This window comes from Delphinus delphis, chromosome 2 (assembly GCF_949987515.2).
Source record: "Delphinus delphis chromosome 2, mDelDel1.2, whole genome shotgun sequence".
Lineage (NCBI taxonomy): Eukaryota > Metazoa > Chordata > Mammalia > Artiodactyla > Delphinidae > Delphinus > Delphinus delphis.
Genome location: NC_082684.1, coordinates 129,791,640 through 129,818,334, shown reverse-complemented (window position 1 = coordinate 129,818,334; position 26,695 = coordinate 129,791,640). Strand labels below are relative to the sequence as shown.

General features: G+C 56.6%; 1 protein-coding gene across 1 annotated transcript; it reads left to right on the top strand.

Moving 5' to 3' along the window:
* The first annotated feature begins 3,169 nt into the window (after positions 1-3,169).
* On the top strand, positions 3,170-26,695 carry LOXL1 (lysyl oxidase like 1). The gene is made up of 7 exons (XM_060003692.1): positions 3,170-4,626; positions 18,195-18,303; positions 21,079-21,216; positions 21,708-21,864; positions 22,454-22,549; positions 24,159-24,274; positions 26,365-26,695. Exons 1-7 carry the CDS (start codon positions 3,474-3,476, stop codon positions 26,369-26,371), a joined length of 1,776 nt encoding a protein of 591 aa, XP_059859675.1. The 5' UTR covers positions 3,170-3,473; the 3' UTR covers positions 26,372-26,695.

The window sequence follows — 26,695 nt, the reverse complement described above, 5'->3', positions numbered from 1 at the left end:
CCACAGACTTTCCAGAGCCTAGAGTTCTAGCACAGGGCCAAAGGACACTGGCTGTCCCATGGGAAGCCCAGCAGCAGAGCAGCCCGGTCCAGAACATATTAGATTCTTAATAAAGTCACACGCTACCAACAAGCTCTTTCAGCCCTATACCCCAGCCCTCCAAGAACGCCTGAACCTGGTTCCTAGTGCCAGGGACTGGCAACAGGCCTCAACCACATGGCTAGGTCTTAAAACTGTGGGTGTGAACACAGCCTGTAGGGACTGGGCCTAGTAAGGAGCTGCCCACCGCCCCATCACCTCCAGACAGCTCAGGCCCAGCCTAGCCTGGTGACTGGAAGCCCTCATTTGATCTTAGCTCTGCATCCTTTGCACCCTGCCCAGGTCTCTCTCAGACCCCCACTCTGCAGCTTCCAATCAAAGGATGCCAGGACACCTCCAGCTCCTTGGGCAAGGCCTTGCCCTGTGTGTGGAGAGGTGGAACCAGGCAGGCTCCCCTGGGCTCAGAGATCTGAGCGGGTGTTGCCAGCAACTTTGGGAGACCCAGACTGGAAGAGAGAAGGAGGACGAGGGAGGGAGTGGAGAGGAGGGAAGAGGACAGGTCCCAGGGGTTCACCCTGAGCTGGGCACAACGAAGGATGCTGAATACAGATAAAACATATGAAAGGGGGCTTCCCTGGTGGCACAGTGGTTGAGAGTCCGCCCGCCGATGAAGGAGACACAGGTTCGTGCCCCGGTCTAGGAAGATCCCACATGCTGCAGAGTGGCTGGGCCCGTGAGCCATGGCCACTGAGCCTGTGCATCCGGAGCCTGTGCTCCGCAACGGGAGAGGCCACAGCAGTGAGAGGCCTGCATACCACAAAAAAAAAAAAAAAAATGAAAGGGACAGAGAAAATGGGGAAGGGGGGAACACCTTTGGGGATGAACCCCTCCCTTCTCTCACCAGTCCAGAGGAAAGAAAAAATAGTGGCCACATGCCTGGTACTGTGCTGGGTACTTTTCATAAAACCTCTTATTTCATCCTCCCAAATATACCACAAGAAAGGTATTATTACCCCCAAGTTATAGATGAAGACTGTAGCTCCGAGAGCCTAACGGGCTTCCCCGGGGAGCATCTGGAGGCCAGGCCAAGACCCCAGGTCTCCAGTCTCAGCAGAGATGGCTGGCAGGGCCGCAGCCCTGGCCCCAGGAGCCTGCGCAGAGGCCCAAGCTATGCTCAGAGCAGAGTTTATTCAAACAGAGCCTAACAGGAAACTTGGCTCCTCTGACTCACTCTGATTCGACCTTATTAAGAAACAAGAAAGAGCAGCAGGAGCCAGCACTGGGTAGGGTTTCACGCCAAGAGCTGGCTCCCAGGCAGAGGCCGGCTGAGCACAACAGCCCGTGCCCTGATCTCCCCACAGCTCCAAAGCCCTGAGGCAGCCCCTGTCCCCTGCCTGGCTCAGGAAGAAGGGTTCTGCCTGCTCCACTCTGCCAGTGGGGCTCCCCTACCTCACAGCCATCCCATATCCTTCCTCTGTTCCTCCTCTTCCCTTCCCCTCCCTGCCTGGGGGTACCCTGAGGCCTGTTTCCACTGCTCCTCCTCCTTTCCTGGCGCTGCTGCCCATCTGGCTGGCGGGAGGGCCCTACAGGACCCCAGGGATTCCAAGCAGCTGAGGCCAGCCCTGCAGGGGGCAGGCGGGCGGGAGGGAAAGCTTAACCCTCCTGGTCCCGGCCCTCAGCATCTGGTTCAATGTCCTGAACCAAACCAGTTGCTCTTTGCAGGATTCCTGTCTGGAGTCTGAGATCAAACCCCATACCGGGGAACCGAGGGGCTTGTGTTGAACGGGTGCTGGCTGGACTATGAGGGTAGACAGAGGCACTGAGTCACCTGAACCGAGCCGCATCCTGAAGCACAGTGGGATGGGGGAACAAATGCCGGCTGGCAAGGATGAGGAGCCAGGGGTCCAGGGTGTCTGAGGAATGTCCACTCTGGCTGTCCCCTCCCAAGGTGGTCTCCAGGCATTTCCAAAGTAGAAGGGGAATCTGGAGAGACCAAGTTAAGGGCCGGTTCTTCCTCCTTAGTGTATAAGCACAGGAGGGAAATTTCCGTCCTCCAGTTCCCATGACCAAGGTTGGAGAAGGCAGTCCAGGGGAGGCATTCAGAGTGATTTCTTGGATGCCAAAGTGTTCAAACTTCTGAGGCCCCTCTTATTTCTGCTGAGAGAATAGAGAACCTGCCAAAGCACTCTTGGGGACCATCTGGTCTGATCTTCCACTGATCAGATGTGACTGGATCAGAATGGGGAAAGGACTTGCCCAAGGTCACCCAGCAACCTAATCACAGCAACTGGACTAGTCCCGTTCTCCTGACTCCCCCTTTCTGCTATGTGCTCATAGCACATAGTGCCTCCCAATGATGCCTATCCCATGTCAAAGGCAGCCCCTGAGTTTCACTTTATCCATGTGCACACTCAGGTTATTTCTAGGTTATACAGGACAGAAACCACACAGGATGGGCAGGAAGTTGATCTCTCCCATGATTTCACAAGTTCTGTTCAGCACAGGGGCATACTTCCGTTCTACAGACTGGGAGAGTTAAGGCCCAGGGATGTGCCAAGAGGGAAAAAGCTGAAGGTCCATATGCTTTGTGCTCAGGCCCAGTGAACTAAGGTACACCCGAGGTCCAGAATTAGAGAACGGCTCAGCTGGGAGTCAGCATCTTGCCCAAGAAGGCCCACCAACAAGGAGGGTGTCTGATCACTGGCTTTGGAGAATGGGAGCCCAGGAATCCTGGGGAGAGGCTGGAGTGGACACGAGTCAGGGGCTTATTCAAGCCCGAACAAGAAGCCAGTAAGGTGAGACCAAGGATGCTGGGTCCAAAGCAGAGAGAAATGGTCAGAATGGTGCTGACACCTCAGCCCCGTTATACCTGCCAGGGCCCCACTCACCGGGTCTGAGTCCCCAGAGGCCCCGTCCTACTCCCTTCTTCATTCCCTTCCTCAGAGGCAGGTCTGGGGCTTGGCTGGGAGCTCCAGAGACTGAGGGAGCACAGCAGCTGTGGGACAGGCCACATAGCTAAAACCCGGCGGGCCATAGGGCCCCGCGGAGGAGGCCCCAGCAGGCGGACCAGGCTGCCCGAAACCTCCCTACGCTCCCAGCCTGTTGCTTATTCATTCAGAGTGGGAAAGCGCCAGCCCAGCGGCCAGCCAGTGCCGGGCTGGCCATGTAAGGCCCCCAGGCGGTCCTGCCTGCCCGGTGCCCTGCAGAGAGCCTCGTGCAGCCCTGGGCACCGCCCCTGCCCTGCCCTGACCCCTTGGCCTCGAAATGCTGTCATCGGAGGAGCCGTCCCGCTCGGGACAAGGCCAGGATGGACAAAGCTAGAGCTGGGGCAGGCAAGGAGCCGTCCTGTCCTCGAGGCCGTGGGAAGAGAAGCACGCACAGGGGGCCACTCCTGAGAGCCTCTCAGTCCACCAGGCCTCTGCAGAAGGGCCACCATGGCTCTGGCCCCAGCCGGTTGGCAGCTGGGGGCCCTGGTGTGGGGCGCCTGCGTCTGCGTCCTGGTGCACGGGCAGCAGGCGCAGCCAGGGCAGGGCTCGGACCAGGGACGCTGGCGGCAGCTGATCCAGTGGGAGAACAACGGGCAGGTGTACAGCCTGCTCAACTCGGGCTCAGAGTACTTGCCTGCGGGGACTCAGCGCTCCGAGAGTAACTCCCGGGTGCTGCTGGCGGGCGCCCCCCAGGCCCCGCATCGGCGCAGCCACGGGGGCCTCCGGCGTCGGCAGGCCCCGTCGCTGCCCCTGCCCGGGCGCATCGGCTCGGACACCGTGCGCGGCCAAGCGCGGCACCCATTCGGCTTCGGCCAGGTGCCCGACAACTGGCGCGAGGTGGCCGTCGGGGACAGCACGGCCATGGCCCGGGCCCGCACCTCCGTCTCCCAGCAACGGCACGGGGGCTCCGCCTCCTCGGCCTCGGCCTCGGCCTCGGCCTTCGCCACCACCTACCGCCAGCCGTCCTCCTTTCCGCAGCAGTTCCCCTATCCGCAGGCGCCCTTCGTCAGCCAGTACGAGACATACGACCCCGCGTCGCGGACCTACGACCAGGGCTACGTGTACTACCGCGGCGTGGGCGGCGGTCTGGGCGCAGGGACGGCGGCCGTGGCCGCGGCGGGGGTCATCTACCCCTTCCAGCCCCGGGCGCGCTACGAGGAGTACGGCGGCGGCGAGGAGCAGCCCGAGTACCCGCCGCAGGGCTTCTATCCGGCCCCGGAGAGGCCGTACGCGCCGCAGCCGCCGCAGCCGCAGCCAGCCGACGGCCTGGACCGCCGCTACTCGCACAGCCTGTACAACGAGGGCACCGCGGGCCTCGAGCAGGCCTACCCCGACCCGGCCCCCGACGCTGCGCAGTCCAACGGTGGCGCCTACGGCGGCGACCCCCGCCTCGGCTGGTACCCGCCCTACGGCAACATGCCACCCGAGGCCTATAGCCCGCCGCGGGCCGTGGAGCCGCAGCCCCCCTTCCGCGTGGTGGAGCCTCCCTACCTGCCGGTGCGCAGCTCCGACGCGCCCTCGCCGGGTTCGGAGCGCAATGGCGCGCAGCAGGGCCGCCTGAGTGTGGGCAGCGTGTACCGGCCCAGCCAAAACGGTAGAGGTGAGTACGTCCCGACGCCCAGGCCCTCCTCCATCCTTTACCGAAGGCCTCCCCCAGCTGCTAAGTAAGGACCCCCACCCTCCTCCCCATAGGCAGCCCCAGTGTTTCCCACCTCCCGGCCTTCGCCCTGTCCACTCATCATCATCGGTGCCAGGATTTGGCCAGGCAGGCCGGGGCTCTGACTTGGGGGGATAAGGGGGTGGAGGGACTGGACAGGTTTTGTAAAGAGACGCCTTCCAGACGTGGCTTGGGTCATCTGAGGACAAAGTAAAGGAGCCCCCTCCCCGCCTCTCCCTCATTCCCATCAGGGCATGTCCTCCACGCTTGGAGGTGCCCCTCTGCCAGCCTCACAGGGTGAAGCAGGGAGCATCAGGGTCAGAAAGGCCTCTGGAGGTGTGGCAAGTTCCCGGTCACTGGGCATCTGTGAGCTTGGCCTGAATGAACAGGAGGTTAGAAGAGAGAATCTGGGCTGACAGGAGTGCAGACTAGATAACCCAGAGTTCCTTCAGGGGCACACTGCAAGGCCCAGACTAGAGAGGCGAGTGGGGCACCAGCCTGGGCACCGAAAAACTTACTAATCGAGATAAGTAATATTTTAATGCATTTTTAAATCAAGAATAATGCAAAAAAAATGAAAAAAATTTTAAATAGAATCAGTTATGGTGGCATGCCAAACTGTATTCAAGCCTGAGGCAAACTGAAAAATCAGCAATACTGATCATCTTTATTTGAAATTTTGATGTTTTGTTCATCACAGATTTTTTTGTGTGTTAATTTTGATTTTTAAAAATATTGCCTGAAATGTTACTTCTCTTAGCTACTGAGTTTTTAGGCGCCCTCTTAAATTTTGCTCCCCAGGCCAGGGCCTCAGTCACTTCACTCAGTTCACCCTAGTCCTGGCCCTGGGGGAGAGTCCCAGGAGGCAGCTGTGGACAGGGGTGCAGGGGGTGTTGAAGATATGACCTAGTTTTGGGAAAGCCCAAGCCATCTACACACGAGGACTCAGTGGAAGGGGCAGCCTTCCTTCTTCAGATGAGCAACTCCACATATGCTGATAGCAGGCGGAGTACCTTGGCAAGGGCCCGCTAGTGGTCTGGCCAGGGCTGAACGGCCATTGGTCCTGCTGTCCTAGAATTCCCCTTCCTGCTTCTGTCTCTGCAAGTCCAAAGTCAGCTTTGGTCAAGGTTTTCCATTCAGTCCCCAATGCATATGCGTTCCACCCCAGCCTTGCCTCTTTCAGGCTGCGATTAATACCATGATTCTTTACTCCTGACTCTCTGCTCCACAACAATGTTTCTGTGCCGGGTGCACCAGGTGAGGGCTGAACACTGCAGGGCTCAGGGGCACAGGTAGTGTACCCCCAGCCTTTGCTCCTCTGCCTCTGTCCACACGGGGACGCTTCCTTGTCTCCAGCCATAATGACCTTGGGTGAGAGAGGCTGCCGCTGGGGTGCAGGGGTGGGGACTCCCGTCTCTCTAGGGGCTGCTGGAGCCCAAGGCTAGGGGAGAGGAGTGTCCACACTGGCAGTATTTACTCCCTCATATTCAAGGCGTAGCACTCAAGTTGGGTGCTGAATCCCACTTTGAGAACCTGCAGGAGCTAGAACAGGAGCTAGATGGAAGGCCCTTCTGTGATGTGATGAAGGATGCATCCTCCTGCCACCGTGGCCTCACCCGGATCTGATCCGCACCAGGGCTTGCGGCATCCCTGCAGCAGGGTGTGTTACAGCTCTGCATCAACTGCTCCCAGAGCTCCGTGGAGGAGAGCGTGTTTTACCTATAAGCTAAACTTCTGTGGTAGCTTTTCTTAGAATGCGAGACCACAGAGTGGGGCTCAGCCAGAAGCACTCCACCTCTGGGCAGAGGAGAAAACCGACGGCTCAAATAGCAGTGCTGGCAGAGCCAGGCCTGGGACTTGACATCTACGCCCCAAGCCAGTGGGTTTTCTAAGGTCCTTCTTTAGCCTCTCAGTTCTTAAGGTTCAGAGGGGGATTGGCCAGAGCAAGGCTATGTTTGGAGCGGGGGGTGCTTGGCGCTTAGCAGGGCCTCTGGCCATTGTCCCTGAGCCCCAGTGTTCAATTGGGATTAAATACATTTCTCCCCGGAACGCAGTATACTAGATGCCAAGCTGAATCCAGGCCCTGCCCTGAGGAAGGAATAGAAAAGGGGGCACCTCAGTGCTGTGATTGGGCAGGCACTGGGGGGATGGGTTAGGGGACCCAGGGGAGGGGCCTCCCCAGTCGGGGGGCACTAGGAACTCAGGGAGGACTTCCGAGAGGAGGAGGTGCCCAAGCACTGCCGCAAGCTGTCAGCACCCTCCAAGTGCCCCTTCCCTCGTCATGGGGGGGAAGGTGTGTGTGGGGCGGTGCAGGCTAAATCGGGGCTCACAGAGAGGCCAGAGAGGGAGCAGTACCTTCTCCCCCATCACTTGTTCCCCTTCCCACCCTGCTAGGCTGGGACCATGGAAAATCCCGGTTTGGGGAAGGCCAAGCCTTGTGCTTGAGATCAGACCCCCAGGCCTGGTGTGGGAGTCCAGAGTAGATTCTCCGAGACTGACCTCATTCCTCCTGGCCGCACACCCAGGGGTCTGAGGCTGGGCGCTGGCAGCCCGCGTGCATGTGGGCGTGGACGCGGACATGTCTTCACAACACCAAACACATGTGCGCACCACCCACGTCCTCCACGTTTGGGCAGTTTCCAAGCGCCTGTCCAGAGCCTGGTTTCTTCCTTGGGTGCCTGCACCCCCTTCCCTCCCACCCCGGGGAGGGGGGCTGCCCAAGGCCTCCTGCAGTACTGTTGTCTCTGAAATGTGTAACGGGAGGGAAGGCGAGGAAACAGAGGCCCAGGTCACATACCTGGTCTGCCTGTCACAGCAGATCCATGCAGAGGCCTGGAGGGTGGCTGCCTGCTTCCCAGGCCCCTGTGCTGTGCCCCTCCCTCTCCCAAGCCGGGCCCTCTTCTCCTAGCCTCCTTGTCCCTGTTCCTGCCTCCTCGCAGCCTCAGCTTCTCTGAGCTGGTGGTACCGGTGCAGACTAAGATGACTTCTGGCCCTAGAAGACCACGGCTTTTCTCTCAGGGCCCCCCCCTTACACCCTCGGCCTGATTCACTGCCTCTGGCCACCCTATGAAAGTATCATGGAGCAGCCACCCTGGCTGTCCTCCCAGGGCATCTCTGATGGCTATGCCCACCTTGCCTGGCGTGGGTCCTCCTTCCCTGTCCTTACACAACCAATCGGAGCTGTGACTGCCTCCTCCCTGGTCCCTTCCAGTCCATCCTACGCATGGGGCAGATACACCCTTTCATTGCTGACCATATTACTCTCCTGCTCAAGAAGGCTCTGTGGCTCCCAAGGCCTTCAGGACAAAATCTCAGCGCCTTAGCCTTTTGCATCAGAACCTGAGGCACCTCCTTCCTCTCCTCTCCTCCTTCTCCCTCTCTCAGGCCTCCACAGCCCCCACGAGGATCGTGCTGCTCCTAGGCCCAGGTGTTTCATGTCCCTGCACTCACACAGGGGTGTTTCTAGGGTACGTCCCTCTCCATCCAGCCTCCTGCACCCAAGAGGCCAGACGGGGCCGCTTAGTCCCTGAGAGCAGCCCTGGCTCCCTGCTGCACCCCCTACTTCCTGCCCCCCTGACTCAGGTCACCCACCCACCTCCACAAGGCTTGGAGTCGATGCAGGAGGCCTGACCACCCAGAGCATCCCGAGTTAGAGCCCCCAGGCGAGGATGATGATGACAAGTTCAGCCATTGCAGAGGAGCCCTTGCTGAGCTTTGTGGCTGGAATGTGTAACTTCATTCACCCGCACAGCCTCCTAGAGAGGGGGGGATTACGGTCCTCTGGTACAGATGAGAAAACGGAGACCTGGGGAGGTCTCACCGCTGGATGCAGCCGAGCCAGAATTCAAACTGAGCCTGTCATCTCTGCATTGCACTCAGTTGACCCGGGAGGACCCTCACACCACCTGCAAGCCAGCTGGGGCAGGACTTGAACCTGGACCTCAGTTCCCCCAGCCACCTCCAGAGGGATAATTCTGTTTACATCATCTCTTAATTCCCACAGCAACCCCAGCAGCCAGATGCTGTTATCCATCCCGTTTCATAGATACGGTGACAGGCTCACTTGCTGACTGTCACACGACCTCTTAGTAGTGAAACCAGAATTTGAGTCTGCATGGCTCTCCATCCTGAGTTTTTAACCCACATGCATTATTTTTTTTTCTACATTTTCATGTATTAAGGCTTACCTTGCACATCCATTTGGTCATTCAGCAGATGCTTGACTCCTACCATGTTCTGGGCACTGGTTGCGACAGAGTGAGATGAAACAGAGAGACTGCACAGCTTCGAGCACCTCCCCAGTGAGGTGTTAGCGTGAAGCCTTGTCATTCCCACTCTATAGACTCCAGAACATTTGTTTAACAAGCACATCTACAGCACCTGACACTGTTCTTGGAGCTTTACAATTAGTCGCTTAATTCTCATAACAACCCTCGGTATTGTTATTACCCCCATTTTGCAGATGAGGAAACTGAGGCCCTCGGAGGTTAAGCCCAAGGTTGCATAACTGGTGACTGGTGGAGGCAGAATCACAGCTCAGCATCCCTCCTTCCTTCCCAGAAGTTGTCTCAAGTTGCTCCTTCAGAAAGAAATGGAGTCTTCAGGCCGAGGAACTTGGGGTAAAGGGTCAGACAACTATGGAGATAGAGGGACCTGGGTCCTCTTGTTACTCCCCTGTTTGGCAATGGAAGGTCACTAGTGTCAGAACAAACAAATCGTGTCCGAAGCAACCTCATCGCAGGCAGATTTCCCGTCTCCTCTCGTGTCATTCAGTTGCAAGGCCACATCCTCTCTCCCCTGTTCTCAAACTGGACCATCCCTGCAAGAAGAGACAGCTCCCATTTTAAATAATCATAATAGCCACTGCTGTTATTGAACCCTTAATATGCACCAGACACTATGCCAAGCATTTTGTTTTTATTTCCTCGTTTAGCACCCCCAGCAAGCTTGTGAGGTAGATGATATTATACCCCCATTTTACAGAGGAGGCAACTGAGGCTAGAGAAGTTCAGTGACTCATCCAAGGTCTCAGAATTCAGCAGCAGCCAAGCTCGGACCGAGGCTGACTCTCTCCCCCACTGAACCATCCCAGCCTTCCCTCTGCTTCTGCCCCTCAGGGAAGGGTATGTCTCTGCGTTCATTGCTTCTCTCAGGTCTAAACCCCCTAGGACACAAAAAGTTGGATTTTTTTTTTGCCTTGAGTTCACAGGCCCCACAGAGCCTTTTGGGATGGTGGCTGAGCAGGGTGGGGAGTCCTTCGGGACTTACAGGCACCAGGCTACTGCCGCACTTGGCCCGGGAATTCTGGCCTTTCATCCCGGCCTTTCGTCTCCTCTCCTCCCTCTCTCCCCTCCCCAGGGACCCCCATCTCAATCTCCTGTCACCTCCAAAGGGGCACTTCTCCCTAGTAGTCCCAGCCCAAGTCCACCCCACTCCTGTCCAAGCCAAGAGCACATGGAAAACTCCCCAGGGCAGTGGCTGGAGCGGCAGGACAGGAAGGCGGGGGCGAGGAGCGGGTGGTCCGCCCAGGCAGCCCACACCTGCTTCCAATTCTGTGCCCGGCATTCCTGCGGAGTAGCAGTCCGCTTGGGAGGAGGCTGGAAGGAGAGGCTGGGTCTCGTGCCTCCCCTGCCCTGACCTAACAGCCTCCTCACCACAGGCGGTTGGACCCAGAGGGCCTTTTTGTCTGGATTCAGGATTACAGGGCTGGGGCTGCACCTGGGTCCCTCCCCCCCTTACTCATGGACACCCAGAAACTGGGCATTTAGGTATCACCTGAAAATGGGAAGAGGGTGTCAGAACACCAGAGCAGGAAGGTCCACAAATGCGGAAGTCGGGGCCTGAGGGGGCTTTGCCACCAGAGTCTCAGGAGACAACCCACCCTTCCTCCCCCTTGTGGGCCAACTGGAACCATGGGTTTTCCAACCCCAAAGCTAATCCTTTTTCAAAAGAAAGGGCTTTTGGAGTCTGTCCCAGCCTCTGCCTGATAATGAAGGCTGTGCTCACACAGGCAGTGCCAACAGACCCTTTATGGGGTGCCAGTATTTGTGCTTGCGCTCGCTGAGGGCTTACAGGTGCCAGGCCCTGAGCTGGGTACAGGGAATTCAGGGGCGCCCTGGACCCATCCCTGTTCTCACTGAGGTCTCAACCCAGCAGCAAGAGACCAGGCAGGCAGGATGCCGCGGCCCAGACCCACTTCCATCTCACCCAACTCGCCAGCTCTCAGAACACGCTGTGCAGCTGGGCGGCAGGCAAAGGACAATCCCACCCTCCCCTTCCCCCAGGGGCTCTCGCCTGGCTGAGGAGAGCAGATATCATCTCATGAGGAAATTCAGCCATTCAACAAATATTCATGGAGTTCCTTACTTTGTGCTGATGCTGGTCTAGAGCTGGGTATTCATTAGTTTTAGAAAAGAGACAAAATTCTTGTCCTTGTGGATCTTGTATTTTCATGGGTAAACATAATAAGTAAATAATAGAAGGGGTAAGTACTGTGGAAAAAATAGAGATAAGTCAGGGAGATCTGGAGTGTTGGGAGAGGTTGCAAAGGTAGTCAGGGTGGGCCTCATGAAGGTGGCATTTGAGCAAAGACTTGAAGGAGGCACAGAGCGATTCATGCAGCTATCTGCAGGTGGAGCATTCCAGACGGAAGAAACAGCCAGTGCAAAGGCCCCAAGGCAGGAATTCCCTGGGGCTTTCAAGTGTGCTCCAGTGTGGTTAGAGCAGCATGGCATGGGTGTGGGTGCATTATGGGAGACAGGTCAGAGAGGCAACTGGGTTCAGACCATGGAGAGCCTGTAGGCCACTGTGAGGACTTTGGCTTTTGCTCTCCATGCATTGGGGAGCTCCTGCAGTGACATTTAAACAGGGTCTCTGACTGCTATGCTGGGAATGGACAGTGCGGGGGCAGGCAGGGGGAGTCCGAGAGGAGGCCTGTACAGAAATCCAGGTGGAGATATCGGTGGCCGGGCCAGGGGTAACAACAGAGGTGGTGGGCAGTCAGTTTCGGGCTATATTTTGGAGGTAGAGCTGATGGGATTTCCTGATGGATTGGATGTGGGGTGGAAGAGAAAGAGAGGAGTCAGGCATAACAGGAAGGGTTATGTCCTGTGCAGCTGAAAGGATGAAGTTGCCATAAGCTGAGATGAGAAGGCCATGGGTCGAGTGGGTTTTGTAAGAAGGATAAAAAGTTCAGGTCACTGTGAAGGGTCTGAGGGGCAGGGAGGGAACCCAGGAGACCATACGATCCTCAGGGGCTTCTGGAGGTGGAGAGAGGGGCACTAAGCAGGGCCTGCAAGGGTGGGCTGGCAGGAAGGTAGGGGCTGTCTTCACATTGGGAAGAGTGTGAGTGAGTGAGGTGTGCAAGGAGGTGGCAGAAGGCTTGAACAGAGAGGAAGGTAGCTTACCTCCGCAAAGGTGAGCGGCAGCCTCCTCCCAGCCCAGCCCCGGCTACTTCCTGGGCAGTTTGCTCAATTGAACAAACACACATCCCCTCCTCTGACTCTGGTCCTGCCACTCAGAGGAGCAAGGCCATCGCTGCCCGTGAACTGCCTCTCCCAGCCTGGTGGGGGCAGCAGGCCCTTGCTGGAAGAGGGAAGAGGGAGGAGCACCGGGTGGTGGCAGAGGAGGGCCTACCAGGTAGGCTTTGGGGCCTAAAGACTGTACCCGATAAGGGTGTGTGGGGGGGGCGCAAGGAATTCCAGGACAAGGGCACTAGGGGTCAGAGGCCAGGGGCAGAAAATGTCAGTTGTGTTAGGAGCTGCCCACTGATCCTTAGGGTTAAGAGATCTGGAAGGCCAGACCACAGAAGGCCTTAGCTGCCACTCTGAGAAGTCTGGGCTTGATTCCGTAGGTGATGGGGAGCCAATGAAGGTTCCGGGCCAGGCTTTATGACCATCCTAGCTCCTTTGCCTGGGCTGTATTGCCCTTCACGGTGGACCGCAGCAGATCCTGCAGCCACCTTGCCTGCCTGCTCGTCACTCAGGTGTGGCACTGCCAGGCTGATGCTGGCAATTTAATGTCCTGATTATTAGATAATAATTTCTCAGGACCCAGCGCGCTGGCTCCCGCCCTGGAGGCCCTCCCAGCTCGTCTTTATTCAGGCCGTGTTGTGCGAGCCTTCCGCTTTCCCCACCTAGGGGCTCCTCTGGAGTCTGGCCGCTGGAGCCGAAATATCCCTCTCTGTGCATATTTCACAACCCACTGACCGGTTCCTGCTGGACATTGTTTATCCTCCAGCCCCGGGCTCAAGAGATTAGGGCTCTTTTGCATTCTGTTTTCCTTCATCTGCTTCTTGTGAGCAGGAGGCCTGGGGAGGAAAGATTTCAAAGGAGACGAGGTTTAAGGAACCCACAGGAAAAGGGAAGCCAAAGGGAAAACAGGTGAGGTGTGGGCAAAGCAGCAGGAATGTAACCTCAGACCCTCCACTCCGGGCAGCTGCCAGGAACGGCTGAGCAGAAAGGAACAGATTCCTCCTAAAGCAGGAAGGATTTAGGTCAGACGGTGGGAGAATTTCCTGGCAGCGAAAGTATCGTCTGCAGAGGTTGTGAGAGGTCTTGGGCTCTTGCCCAAGGCTGGGGAATGGACTGAATAGCTCCTGAAAGTATTTTAATCTCCAAGTGTTTATGGAGCCATCAAAACTGCGCTCAAGGGGCAGTTAGGCTGATCTCCCCATCGTCCACATGGGAGACTGAGCCTAAGAAAGGGAAGGGACCTGGACAGTAGGGCGTTGGGCGAGATGGCACAATGGCCTGCTGGAGTCTTTCCCCACAAGAAGGCCCCGGCTGAGTCCTGCCAGGACTGAGATGGGAAGGACAGCTGAGATGGGAAGGCTTTTGCTCTCCATGCATTGGGGAGGACAGTCCTCGGCTTCCCACGGGCTGGCACGTGGGCCAGCTGGCAGCTCCAGGCCCAGCCTGGGTGAGGTGGGAGGACATCGGCCTTGGGAGGGGGCCCTGGATCCCCCACAGAGGAAGCTCCAGGGGCAGAGCGGGAATGCAGAGTGCTGGTCCTTGTCCCGCAGCTCAGTGTCTTCACTGCCCTGGAGGGTCTGATGGGGCCCCCCCAAGGCTGAAGGGCTTCCTCCAGACCAGAGGCTGCCTGCAGAATGGCCTTGGGACCCGATTCACTCACATCCAGCCCCTCCCCAGCCAAATAGCCTGGCTTTTGTCATCCCAGGGGTCTTTGCTACCCTCTGACTCAGTGTGCCCCCAATCCTGGTCCAGGCTCTGTGCAGCCTAAACCCCCGTGGTCAGCACATTGCTTCTGGGGAACAGTTCTCACAGCGGGCCGGCCCCAGGCTCTAGGGCATGAGTGAGGTGGAGAACACTCAGTCTGCATCGATGGAAGCAGTGAGGCCTAGAGGGGGGCCAGGCCAACCCAGGTCCACGCAGAAGGTCCGTGACAGCAGGGTAAGAAGTATGGCTCCTGCCTACCTCCTGGGCATGGAAGGCAGGATGCTGATGGTGACCAGGCCTCCCTGGGTAGCCTGAGCAAGACCGTCCACCCAGCCTTTGAGTGGTCGGCCCCATCCGCAGGGGTCCATCCCCAGGAGACTGGCTAGATGGGCCATGGAGGTTGCATACTGTGGAATCCCACTAGCAATGACAAGCAATGAACTTGACATATCTTAAAAGTTTACATTGGAAATCAAGAAACAGAATGAGACTATAAGACAATGTCATTTATATACTTCAAGGATACATACCCACTTCCAGCACACTGCAGATTCTACACAGAGACACAGATGTTCAAAGATATGTCTGAGGGTCAGGGTAAGGATAAAGGTTCAAAAAAAATAATGACAAGAGGGGCCTTGCATAGACCAGTTTAGTTGGTTAGTTTGCTCTGAAATGAGAATTATGATAAATTCAGTTCTCTGCATTTATGAAAACAGGAGTCTCTGGGAAAACTGCCCACTGGAACCTACTTTATAATGTCTCCAGTGCCAGGTCCAAGGGCTGCATGACTCCGTATATTCTGGATAAGAGATCGCAGCCCCCCAACACACAAAATGATATCCCATGACTGATGGTTCTCCCTGCCTTTGAGTAAGCTTTATCCTCTCTCCAGGATCTTCCTTTAAAATGCACCCTTCTTGGGATGGTGGGGAGGGGAGGGGAGCACGGGTCTGGTTGTAACCAGACTTCACTCAACATTGGCCACCCTGCCTGGAGGGCCTGGTTGTACCCCACAAGCCAGAGACAGCAAACTGGTACCCTACATCCACAAGCCCCCACTCAAGCCTTCCCTTATCCTCCTTCCAACATCACACAACCCACCCACACACCCAAGCCCCTATGGAGGGGCTGAAAGCCCAAGCCTGCAGGCCTGGCTGCTAATGGAATGCCTCCTGGGAGAGCAGTGGAGAAGGAGGCATTGTTCCTTCCTGGGAAAACATACCAGCTGAGGGAGGGGGTCTGCTGTTCCCAGGGACCTCTGCAGGGGTCCTGAAGTGGGTGGGGGGGACCCAGCCTGAACTCCCAAGGCTGCTCTCTTTTCCAGCAGCTTATCCCAGGGCAGTGAGGGTGTGACAGGGAGGGGTGGAGGGCGGGCCAGGGGGAGCTGGTTAGGGGAGTCACAGGACCTCTGTGATGGTCAGAGGTGCAGAACAAAGAACATAAAATAATGATCAGGGTGATTCCATTCAAGTTCTGGAAAAGACATAGCATCTAAAGTGATTAAAAAAAAGATGAGTGGTTACCTGGGAAGGAGGGAGGGGGGATTTACTGGGAAGGGGTTGGAGGGAACTTTCAGGGAGGATGGAAACAATCCATAGCTTGATTGTGGTGGTAGCTACACCGTGTATACATTTGTCGAAACTTATCAAACTGTATGCCTAAAATCTGTGCATTTGACTGTATGTAAATTATAACTAAAAGAAATTATTTTTATAAAAAGAAGAATAACAAGTAGAGTCCTGGAAGGAGGTTGGGACCTAAGAGCTCCTCCTGGGGCTTCCCTGACTTGCTGTGTGACTGTGGGCAAATTCGTTGCCCTCTCTGAGCCTCCGTTCCCTCCAGCACCTCTGTGTGCCCTGGTATCCTGAGGGAGACAGGGTGAGGAGCATGCTTATGGATGATTGGAACAGTAAAGTATGAAGCACTAATCATTAAAGAAGCCTGCCTGACAGAGACTGACTGCCTAACGGTCAGTCAGCCCTGAAGCACGGTGGGTTGCCCCACTGAGGGGGTGAGTGGGGCCCAGGCCCTGCCCTCAGAGAGTGCATAGTCTGGAGGGGAGTAGACACAGGTAAATACGATAGAATCTAATTATAGATCAATACAGATCTAGTAATGAGAAGTGTGTGCAGCTTGGAATGTCACTGCCAATCAGGGAAGACTTCCTGGAGCAGGAGGCACCTGCCTGAACCTGAGATTCCTCCACAGTAGAAGGAAGATGGTCATCTTTGGCTCAGTATAGGACCAGGATCAGGACTCAGTATGTGATCATAGCCGGGCTGCAGTCAGAGGCCAGGAGTGGTACCAGCCCTTGCTGGCCCTGAATACCCCTGGCCTCTTAGCTGGCTCTTCCAGCTTCCCTGGACTGCAGAGCCAACTCATGAAATGGCCTAGAGAGGAAGGGTCGGGCCAGAAAAGCTTTGTAGAGCCATCTGTGCAGTGTTTATTGAAACCGGGCCTGGGGTGGGGGGTGGTAGGCCATCTGGTGCCAAATGCTGGGTGTCATGAAGCTTCAGGCCCAGCTGACCCACCACCACATGTTGCTGAGGGAAAGGCTCTCTGGTAATGGGAAAGGGGACCATTCCTGTCTTCTTCACCTCCCCCCTCCCTGCAACACAAGCTTCTAGGGACCAGAGGGTGAGAAACAGCTCAATACGGAGGTGGTCCTTGCTTTCAAGGCCGGAGGATCCCTTGGGAAATGACTACAGGCATTCCTGGGGGCTTGAGTAATGGGGCCTAGGCTGGCCAGGACAGCCCCCATCAGCCAGGAGCCACCTCATCCTCACCCACCCTTGTGTTCCAAGCTTCCTCTTCATTCCGAGTAGGTGAGATCACACCGGCTGCTCCTGCATGAGGCCGGAGCCCCAGGGCGAGCAGGGGTAGGGTCTGAGAACCCCAGGCATGTGTTTGTGAGGGGTGGCGTGTAGCAGACACCTCTGGGAAAGGCTTAGAAGCCAGAGTTCCCCTCCTCTGCCTCATCTTCTGGACCTATAAGCTGACAAGAGGGTTTTGGCAGCAAGAAGGGGCTAGAAGCCTGTCTGCATGACTCAAGCCCCTTCACTGTGCCTGCCCCCCCAAGAACAGAGGGCTTGAAAGAAGCTAAGAGGAACCTACAGCTTCATTTTATCATTTATCTGCCAGAATCCCTGCAGCCTGAGAGGGGAGGGTACATGGAGGTCCAGGCCCATTCCCGTTTAAGCTGGTGGCTGAGCTGAGATGGAGCCCAGGGCTCTGGAGTCCCCCTGCCCACCTCCTACCCCACCACGTGCCCCACCCCTTCCACACACCCAACATCAAGATCTTTCCTTCTTTATTCCATGTGGATAGAGTCTGGACACCTGAGTTCGGTTTCTGCTTATTCCTAATCATTCTCACTGGGACTAAGTTATGTACAGGGACGGGGTCGGAGTGGGAGGTCGGAGTGGGAGGCAGAATGGACAGACCCCTGGCTCTAGCATAACCTGGGGAACAAGTGATCCAGGGGCTGGAGCAGACTCCAGACTTCCCCTGGGCACTGGGCCCTAGGCCCTGCAGGGCAGGGAGCCAGGCCCTCCTCAGATTGGAGGCCTGAGGCTGCAGACAGGGGAAGGTGTGGTCAGGTCTGGGGGCCAATGACAGGATGAAAGGAATCCTGAGAAGGGCGGGCTGGGCGCCCAGGCTGAGAATCCTGCCCGGTCAGCAGCCTGCTCTGGGGACATGTTTTCCTGTGAGCCCCTCCCTTCCTCGTCACCCCCACTTCTGCCAACCAGCGTTCACCTGGCTCTGCCCAGGAGCCTCTGGGACCCACTCGGGGTCAGAAGCCCAGGGTTCTCTCTTGGCGGCTCACAAAGAATGCCAGCTGCAGGAGTGAGAGGAGCAGAGGGTGTGTGGGGTCTGGTGACCAGAGGCCTGGGAAATAAGGACACCAAGGGGAGTGTCTCTGTCAGGAAATTACTTGGGTCCCTCAGTCCTCCCTCCAGGCCCTTGTTCATGCTACTCCTCCTGCCGAGAATACCCTTTTGTCTTCTCCTGCTCTCCAAATTCCACCCAGTCTCCCAGGTCTGGCTCATGTCCCAGGAGACTCAGCGGTCCCAACAGCACGGAATTCCAGAGGTGAGCCCCTGCCCCCCGACCTCCCTGACCCCACACCTGAGCCTAGGGAGAACGGTTCAAATCACACACCTTGCTCACGCTGGGAGGTTTCCAGGAGGAAGTGACAGCCTGTGTAGAGGAAGGAGAACAGCACAGGGCGTTCGGGGTTGGAGAGGTCTCTGGGCTTTACACCTGACCAGCCTGACCCTCCTCAATGCCAACCATTCCTCCCTCCTCCCTCTCTCCCTCTCCCCACTCCAGGTCTCCCTGACTTGGTCCCGGACCCCAACTACGTGCAAGCGTCCACTTATGTCCAGAGAGCCCATCTGTACTCCCTGCGCTGTGCTGCAGAGGAGAAGTGTCTGGCCAGGTAAGGAGATGAGGATGAAGTGTGGACAGTCCCCGGAACCTGTGTTCGTGGCGGCCAGGCTGCCTGAAGGCTGCACGACCCTGGCCTCTTCATCGGTGGGCCTTGCCTGCCCCAAGGCAGTCAGGTGTGGAGGGGAATGAGAGTGATCCAGCACTTCTGTATATATCCCTATATGAGGAACTTAATGGTATTTAATCTTCACACCTGCCCCAAAGGTCTGTGTTGCCCTGTCAGTAACTGAGGAGCAGTGAGAGGAGCTAAAACCTTCAGATCTGAGGTGTCTCATGAGAAGATTCCTCGTGGGGAGCCCAGGGAAGTCTTATAGACGCCTTCAGGATAGAGGGCAGGATGATGGAGTCATCTCCACAGAGGACAGGTGTGGGTTGTCCAGCAGGGGCTGTGGGCATGGGTAACAATGAGGCCTCAGTTATGTGTTGCACTAGAGAGAAGGGAAGGACGCCAGTTTACTTGAACCCGGGAGGTGAGCACAGCCAGCTCTCCATTATTCCTGGGTTCTTCTGCCTCTTGCAGAGCTTGCTTCGGAATTTATTGACAGTGAATGTTCTGTTCAAATATGTATGCTTTGGGGACATCTCCCTGTGCTAAAAGAACTAGTTAAAGATTATATTGACGTACTTCTTTTATTGACAGCTGTCTATGTTGAAAGCTCCTATTTTTCTTAATTATTTGCTTTTTTTAAACAGTTGAACTCTATTTACTTTCACTTTTGAGTATCTGGGAAGCCCGTTAGAACCTCAACATTTTCTCACTAATGAGACCTCGTTCACTGCCACTCAGAATAGCTGCCCACAAATTGTTATCCATCTGGAACAAGACAAGGAGCTTGCACTGGAATGTAACTCAACTTACTGCTTCCTTCATCGAGAAAGTCTTGCTTCAAAAAAAGGAAGTATCAGCTGAACTAGACAGTGTGATTCGTGATGTAGTTGGTTTACATGCTGGTGCAAATTCCTTATCTCACAACAGACTGGCAACAGACAGTGTACGAACTGGCACCAGTCCAGGGACCACACGTGAGTTCCACTGAGTCGGCCTGCCCACTCAGGTCTCGTCTCTGGGAAGAGAGCATAATGTGCTTACTGCTCCTGCTACAGCTCCTCCAGTGGGGAGGAACTCAGCCTCCATGGCCGTCCGTTGAGGCTGAGTTTTGAGGAGTTTGAGTCAAAACCAAACTGTTATTCCGTCTTCATGGAATACCCCGTGTGCCCACATCTGAGCTCCCAGATGGGCTGGGGCGGAGGCAGTGGGGCTCCATCCCAGGGCTATCCTGGTCTAGCTGGAGAAAGTGGCCTCTTACCCAGAACCAAGTGACAGGGAGTGGAAGGAGAGCTAGAAGGAGCAGTTGGCAAGCTGGAACTGTGGGCGGCCAGAGGAGGGAGAGGTTGGCAAGGGCTGAGGCATCAGCGGAGGTTGGGTGTGGGATACAGACCTAGAAAATGCAGCAGAACTGAAGCCCTGGAGCAGCAGGGCCCTCGGAGATTATCGAAAGTGTGGGCTGCGGACCGGTGCCAGTTCACAGACAGCAGGCAGAACTCAGATGAGGAAAGGAACTTGCTCCAAGTCTCACCACGAGTTTGTGGCCAAGCTGGGCCTAGAACCCAGACCCTAATGGTTTCCCACGGTGTGCTGAGCCCAGCAGAGGGGTAGGACTTAACTGAACAGAGGGAAGGAGGATGTCTAGTTCCAACACAGACAAAGACAGATTCCAAGCCTCCCTCAGACAAGGCCAAGGGCCTTACGTCCTGGCAGACAGGAGCCTACACTGCCTGTTGTCCAGACATCCTCTCAGAGAGAGCTAATCCCCATGACTGGCCACCTCCTGCCTCAAGCCTTAGGGCCCAGACCTTAATGATTGCCAGGGAAGTGCCCCAGAGCCTGGCCGAGACAGCTGTCCACAGTCAGCTGAAGAGGAAGGAGCCTTCAGCTAGCCCTCGTTCCGACCTATGTGATGTGTGATGTGTGTCCCCTCACTGCTGCCCCTCAGTTTCCTCTCTTTTCCCTTCTCACCTCACAAGGCCCATCTCAGCTGGCAATTGGGGGTCAGCAAGTGAATTGTGAACAGGCAATCTACACCAGACCAGTGCTTCCTGAGCAAAAAAGGGCAGGTTGCTGGCCCTGAAGCCACACAATCAGGGAGAGGTGGTCTGCTTACACTGACCCAGCTCAGGTTGTGTATGGTATCAGGGTGTGTTGTAGGCAGCACTGTTAGATCTCACAGGCAGTCACGATTCCTCTAAGTGGGGCAATCAAGGCAGACTTCCTGGAGGAGGGGACCTGAGTTGGGTCAAGGAGGCTGGGCGAGTTCTGGGTCAAGTGAACGGCACAGGCAAAAGTACGGATCAGTGAAAGCGTTAAGTCTGTTTGGGAGACAGTGTTTGAAGCTGGAACCCAGGTGTAGGGGGAGGGAGAAGGTCAGAATCTCCTGGATAGGGCTATTTTATAAAAGCCCTCCGAAGATTTTGATTTGCCCCCACCCTCAGGGGCTGTCCCCAGCTGAGAGTCACCTGCAGGCATCAGGGACCCTCAGAGGGTCATTATCAAGCCAAATGCTTCTTTAGAAAGACTCCTTTGGCAGCTGCCAGCCACGTGGCAGAGGCCAGAAAGGAGGGGATGGCCCGCAGAGAGGAACAGAGGCCTGAGCCTCGGCCGCAGGGCAGGGGTCAGATGTGAGAATCTTCAGGAACAAGCCGACCTATGCTGGGTGTTTGCGTCTGGTACCCAAGCCCACTCTGGTCTCCCCGCCTGTCCCCACAGCACAGCCTACGCCCCTGAGGCCACCGACTATGACGTGCGGGTGCTGCTGCGTTTCCCCCAGCGCGTGAAGAACCAGGGCACCGCAGACTTTCTTCCGAACCGGCCGCGGCACACCTGGGAGTGGCACAGCTGCCACCAGTGAGTGGGCTACCTGGCCCGCCCCCCCTTCTGGGCCAGGGCCCTGGGCCTGAGTGCCCCTCCCCAGGAGCACTCCGGAGGGGCAGTGCTGGTGGGAGGGCCCCGTACGTTGTTTTCTGCCAAGGATCCATCACTGGGGCAAGGATTTCTCAGAGGAGCCTTAGCAAAAGCCGCAATGGAAGATGGGACACAGAAGGATCGGTCTTGATAGGGGACAGAAGTATCTAGAATACAGGGCATCACCCAAGGGAGGCCGGTACAGGTGGGAGCCCAAGAGGAAGTGAGGGGTCCTGAGGAGGTGCCCTCCTAGGGTGACTGGCTCAGTGAGGACACCAGAGATGCTGCCTGTGGGACACAGTGACCAAGGAGCCCCAGGAGCCCTCAGGAGGTGGTGTCACAGCAGGGTCACCTGGGCCCGTCTCAGGAGGGGAACAGGCTGGGAAGCCAGGGGTGACTAGGCCCTCTTCTCCCTCTTCTTCTCCTGCCCCCAGGCACTACCACAGCATGGACGAGTTCAGCCACTACGACCTGCTGGACGCAGTCACGGGCAAGAAGGTAGCCGAGGGCCACAAGGCCAGCTTCTGCCTGGAGGACAGCACCTGCGACTTCGGCAACCTCAAGCGCTACGCGTGCACCTCTCACACACAGGTTGGGCTGGAGAGGCAGGGCAGGGGCTCTGAAGGACGGGGGGAAGCCCGCCAGGGATGGGGAGGCCAGGCCAAGCTAAAGATGGGCTAGTGCCAAGGCTCCTGGCCGCTCAGCTCAGAGAGTGCAGGTCTTCTTGCCAGTCCTGAAGCCACCAGAGAACCCCTCGGGGTACCCTCCACCTCCATTCCCAGGGGTGTCTGCTCATGGAAGGAGCGGAACATTCCAGCGAATTCTGGATGGCATGATACTCCATTTGCCTAGCTGTCCACCCGAATCCATCTTTCTGTCCAAACATCCAGAGAGTGTCCATCTATCCTGCCTGCCTGTCTCTCTATCCATTCCTCCATCCATCTCTCCCAGGCATCCCCCCACTTTCATTTCATCCTTCCATCTGACTATTATATCTATCATCTCTCTGGTCCATCCACCCAGTGGGCTTAGGACGGGGCAGACCCACTCTGAGCAGCTACCCCAGGCCAGGGTCAGGACGAATCACAGAGGAAGGAGGGCCCCTGGCTGCTGAAGTGGGCATGGGGTGGCTCTGAGGAGTGCACAGCACCCCAACCTCTCTTCCTGTCCCTTTTCCTAGGGCCTGAGCCCAGGCTGCTATGACACGTACAATGCGGACATTGACTGCCAGTGGATTGACATAACCGATGTGCAGCCCGGGAACTACATCCTCAAGGTGGGGCCCCTGGTTGGAGGCACTCCTCCAACCTGATGCTCACCCTCGGTGTCCCCGCCTCTGACATAAGCTTCACCGGCTGGGCGTATCAGCTGATGAGGTCCCTGAGGTCTGCACTTCCCACCTGAAGGTTTTAGCCTCAGGCAGACACAGCCTCTTCCCGTAAAAACACCGAGGAACCTTGGCCCAAGTGTGGTGATCCTAGAGGAGGCGGTGACTCTGTCTTCCCTAAGTGGCAGAGGACTTGGAGAGCCATGGGGTCCATTCCCCTGTCTGTGAGCAGGGCAGGCCCTGTGCCATCTGGGAGAGGACACTGCCCTCCCTGAGAGAGACCCTCAGCTCCTCATAGGACCCCTGCAAAGCCAAGGGCACTTGTGACCAATAGTTCCATGTGGCCCGAACCCCTCCTCCATGTACACTCGCTCCAGTGCCCCGTCCCTTGCGGAGACAAGTAGAAGAGCACGTTAAGGACACACAGCCCAACTTGGAACATCCATGCAGGCTGAGCGGGGGCCGGGTCATCATGACCTCACCTGGGGAAGACAAATCTTCGCCTCCTCTTTGCAGGTGCAAAGCGAGGGTAGGGCTCACTCTAGGAGGCCCCCTGGGCCCACCGCTCTATGCTGGAGTAAAGGAAGAGCAGGGAAGGTGGGCCTGGGAGGCGGCTTTAACCTGCATGAGGACGGGCCGCTGGGTGGCCGCATTCAGAACACGGCAACCTGGAAGCAGTTGGTCGCGCCCCATCCTGGGCACCTCTCCACGGGCTCGGTGAGGCCTCTGCTCAGCCTCGCCCAAGGGCCAAGGTTGTCAAGCGTGTTCTTTTCCTTTCCTCATTCATCGACTCTCAACAAACTCGTACAAAGGCCTTTCTGAGTTCTAGGTTCCGAGGATTCAAGGCACATAAGTAATGCACAGTTCCTGCCCCTAAGGAATGTAACTTAAATATAACATCGTTTCCTCTCTTCTTAAAATGTTCTGCAAATAAGGCTGGGTGTAGCCCACCCCAGCGAAGCCCTCCCCTATCAATCCAGCATTTAAAGGATTTCCTTGTGTCCGGACAGCTCCTCTTCAGATAGGTTATGCTTGGGTCATCATCTCAATGAGTGTCAGGTACCTTGGGCTCCAGGGCAGGAGATGCTACCTGGCATCAGACAGGCCTTCCACAGGTCACCTAGACAGGCATGCGAGGTGAAAGGGTGCGAGCCTCGGAGTCAGGGAGACCAGGCGTGGGATCCCTGCTCGGCCCCTCACTCACTGCTGGGTTCCCTGGGGCAGTGGCTCTGAATGCCCCGTGCGAGGCCCCCCGGCCTGGGCTCTGACTCTGGGGAAACCTGTCTTCCAAGAAGGATGACCCAGCGATGCTTCCTTGGACTGTAAGCTGCCTCTCTCTTCATTCCTCTCTCTGTCTCTCCGCATCTTCCCCCGTCTCTCCATCCGTGTGTCTCTGTCTCTGTGTCTCTTGGTCTCTCATGGTCTTTCTCCATCTCCCTGTCTCCCTCTCTCTGGCTCCTCTGTGTCTGCCTGTCTGCCTCTCCACCTTCCCTGGTGACCAAGTGAAGCACAGCCTCATGACCAGATCCCTTTTCCTTCTGTTCCTTTCCTTCTTCAGGTGCACGTGAACCCAAAGTACATTGTTTTGGAGTCTGACTTCACCAACAATGTGGTGAGATGCAACATCCACTATACAGGTCGCTATGTTTCTACAACAAACTGCAAAATTGTCCAGTAAGTGCCCTTCCTCCAACTCTCCGTACCCCAGCCCCTCTCCTACCTGAGGAGCAGGCAGGGCCACATGAAACACGTAGGATACCTGCCCTGTGGGTCACCTTGATGGCCGCACACAGCTGCGGCTGGACCGGCCACCCCAAGCGGAGTGCTCAGGCTGCGGGCATTGACCCGGGGCATGATCTCTCCTGAGGTGGAGACCAGCAGCAGGCAGTGTCGTTGGGTGGAGGTGCACGGGCTCTGCATTCCTGCTTCTGTGACTCCCTCACTCTGTGACATCGGGCAGTTCACCTCACCTCTCTGGACTACTCTTCTCTTCAGCACTTCCCACGCAGACTTGTGAAGAGAATTTAAAGGCCTGCCATCTGTGTGTGTTCCAGGACCCTTCACACGGGTGCTCGGTGAATGGCAGCTGTGTGATCATTAGCGTCCGTATCAGGTGGATTGAATTAAGCAGTCTCAGGTTAGAACTGATTCTGGTTGGAATCACTTCTAACAGTCATCAGTCCCTGGGCCCAGATGTGGAGGGAGTCGATAAACTCCCAGGCCTTCGGCACGTGGCGCCTCAGCTGTTGCTGCCCTGCGCTGGCTGTCCTCAGCCTCTCTCCTGATTCCTCACATGAAGTACTTTGCAGAGGGACCCCCTGCTTACGAACTCATTAAAAACCCCATCCCACTCCATGTGAATTTTAAATGCTTGAACAGGTCAAAGCAACTCTTTTCCATTTACAAAGTAAAGAGAAAAAGACTAGTCTCCTAGAGCTTTAGTCCATCAGCTGAGGAACAAATGGCAGGGATCCCAAGGCCCAGAGAAGCATCTTTCCCCAAACGTGTCTGCTTATTAATGGTTGATAGGTATGAGAGGTTTAGGCTATCACCAGGGTCAGGGCTCAGTGTGTGACCAGGATTAGGGCTCAGTGTGTGACCGGGATTAAGGCTCAGCGTGCGACCAGGGTCAGGGCTCAGCACGTGACCGGGCTCAGGGCTTGGTGTGTGAGGGCTCAGCGTGTGTTTGGAGATAGCCCTTGCGCCCTTGGCTGCTACCGCTAAGCTAGTGTTCACAGCCCTCCACCACACCGTGAGGACAGTAGCCTCTGGTTCAATTCAGAGACTAGGTTCCTCATTCGCAGAATTCGATCAGAATTATCCAGGTCACAGAGCGTGTTGGAAACGACTGACTCCCGCCCCATCCCTGGCAACTTAGCCCTTCGGCAGGCCTGGGTTTGCAGCACCTTCTCACTCAGGACTTGTCTTGTTCAGCCATTAAAAATCCAGGAGTCACCTAAACGGTAGAGGTTTTCTGGGAAGCAGTTCTAGGGAAGGAGAAGGATGGCAGGAGGAAGGGAGGCAGGGGCATACAAGGGCTGAGGGGTGCAAGGGAGGTGGGGAGCCTACATGCCCTCTTGTACCCCCTGCTGCTGGGAAAGGTACATCCAAATAGCCTCCCGCTTCCCCAGGTGGCACCATGAGCTGGGCCCCTCAGCAGGGCAGACAGAGAAGTCGCCCTGCGCCCCCCTCCAGCTACCCTGGGGCCTGTGAGTGCAGGGCATGCCGAGGCCCTTCCTCCCGAGCCCTTTACATAAGTGCTTGGAGAGGCTCAGGTCTCATTAGTGCGTCTCCTCGACCCTGACCACAGGCGGGCAGCTGGGCCAGCGCGCAGGAAGCCGGACGGAGCGTTTCCAGAAAGGCCACGGGACTGACGCCTGTGGGTTTCAATCATGTTTCTGAAGAGGAAAAAGGAGGCCTTTTTTTTTTTTTTCAAAAGTACTGAGTTAGAGAAAACAAGAAAGTATTTCCAGACAGTAGCAGCTCTGCTAATGGTCTAGAAAAGAATCTGGAACTCAGGGCCTGGGGAGGGGTGGTGCCGAGACCGTGCCCTGCATGGGAGTCCATGAAACCCCTCTTTATGGAGCCCCCTTTCCTGAGCCCAGATTACTGACGGAAATGGAGGCCCACGCCTGCCCTCGCACTTGGGATCCAGGCTGTGGAAGGGAAGCGCTCAGCTGGGGAGGCAGTGGGCGCCTTGCTGACAGTTGAACGAGGGGCCCACGCCTCAGCCTGCCTTTGACCTCCTCTCTTTCTTTCCTTAGATCCTGATCTAGGAGAGGGTGTGCAGATGGCCAACCTCCCCACCTCCCAAAGCAGGCCCTGCTCCCCAGGCAGCCTCCCGCCAGGACAAGCCCGGCTCAAGGGGCCCAGCCACCACCCACAGGCAGGGGCAGCTGGACGCTGGGAGCATCCTTCCCTGCCCGCCTCAGGGAGCGAACGTGGACCAAAACCACAGGGATTCCGGATGCCAGGCCCAACTGTGTACTTAACTTTCCCCTACAACGTGATTTTGTTGGTTGTTGGTTTTTATTTTTTATATTTTGGCCATACCACAGAGCAAGATTGCCCAGGCCTGGGCTGAATAAAACAAGG

Bases quoted from the DNA above. Each gene is read 5' to 3' on its own strand.
- LOXL1 (XM_060003692.1), top strand. From the start codon at position 3,474: ATGGCTCTGGCCCCAGCCGGTTGGCAGCTGGGGGCCCTGGTGTGGGGC. The intron at 21,217-21,707 runs GTGAGTGGGCTA...TCCTGCCCCCAG, and splicing joins GAGTGGCACAGCTGCCACCA to GCACTACCACAGCATGGACG. The intron at 21,865-22,453 runs GTTGGGCTGGAG...CCCTTTTCCTAG, and splicing joins CGTGCACCTCTCACACACAG to GGCCTGAGCCCAGGCTGCTA.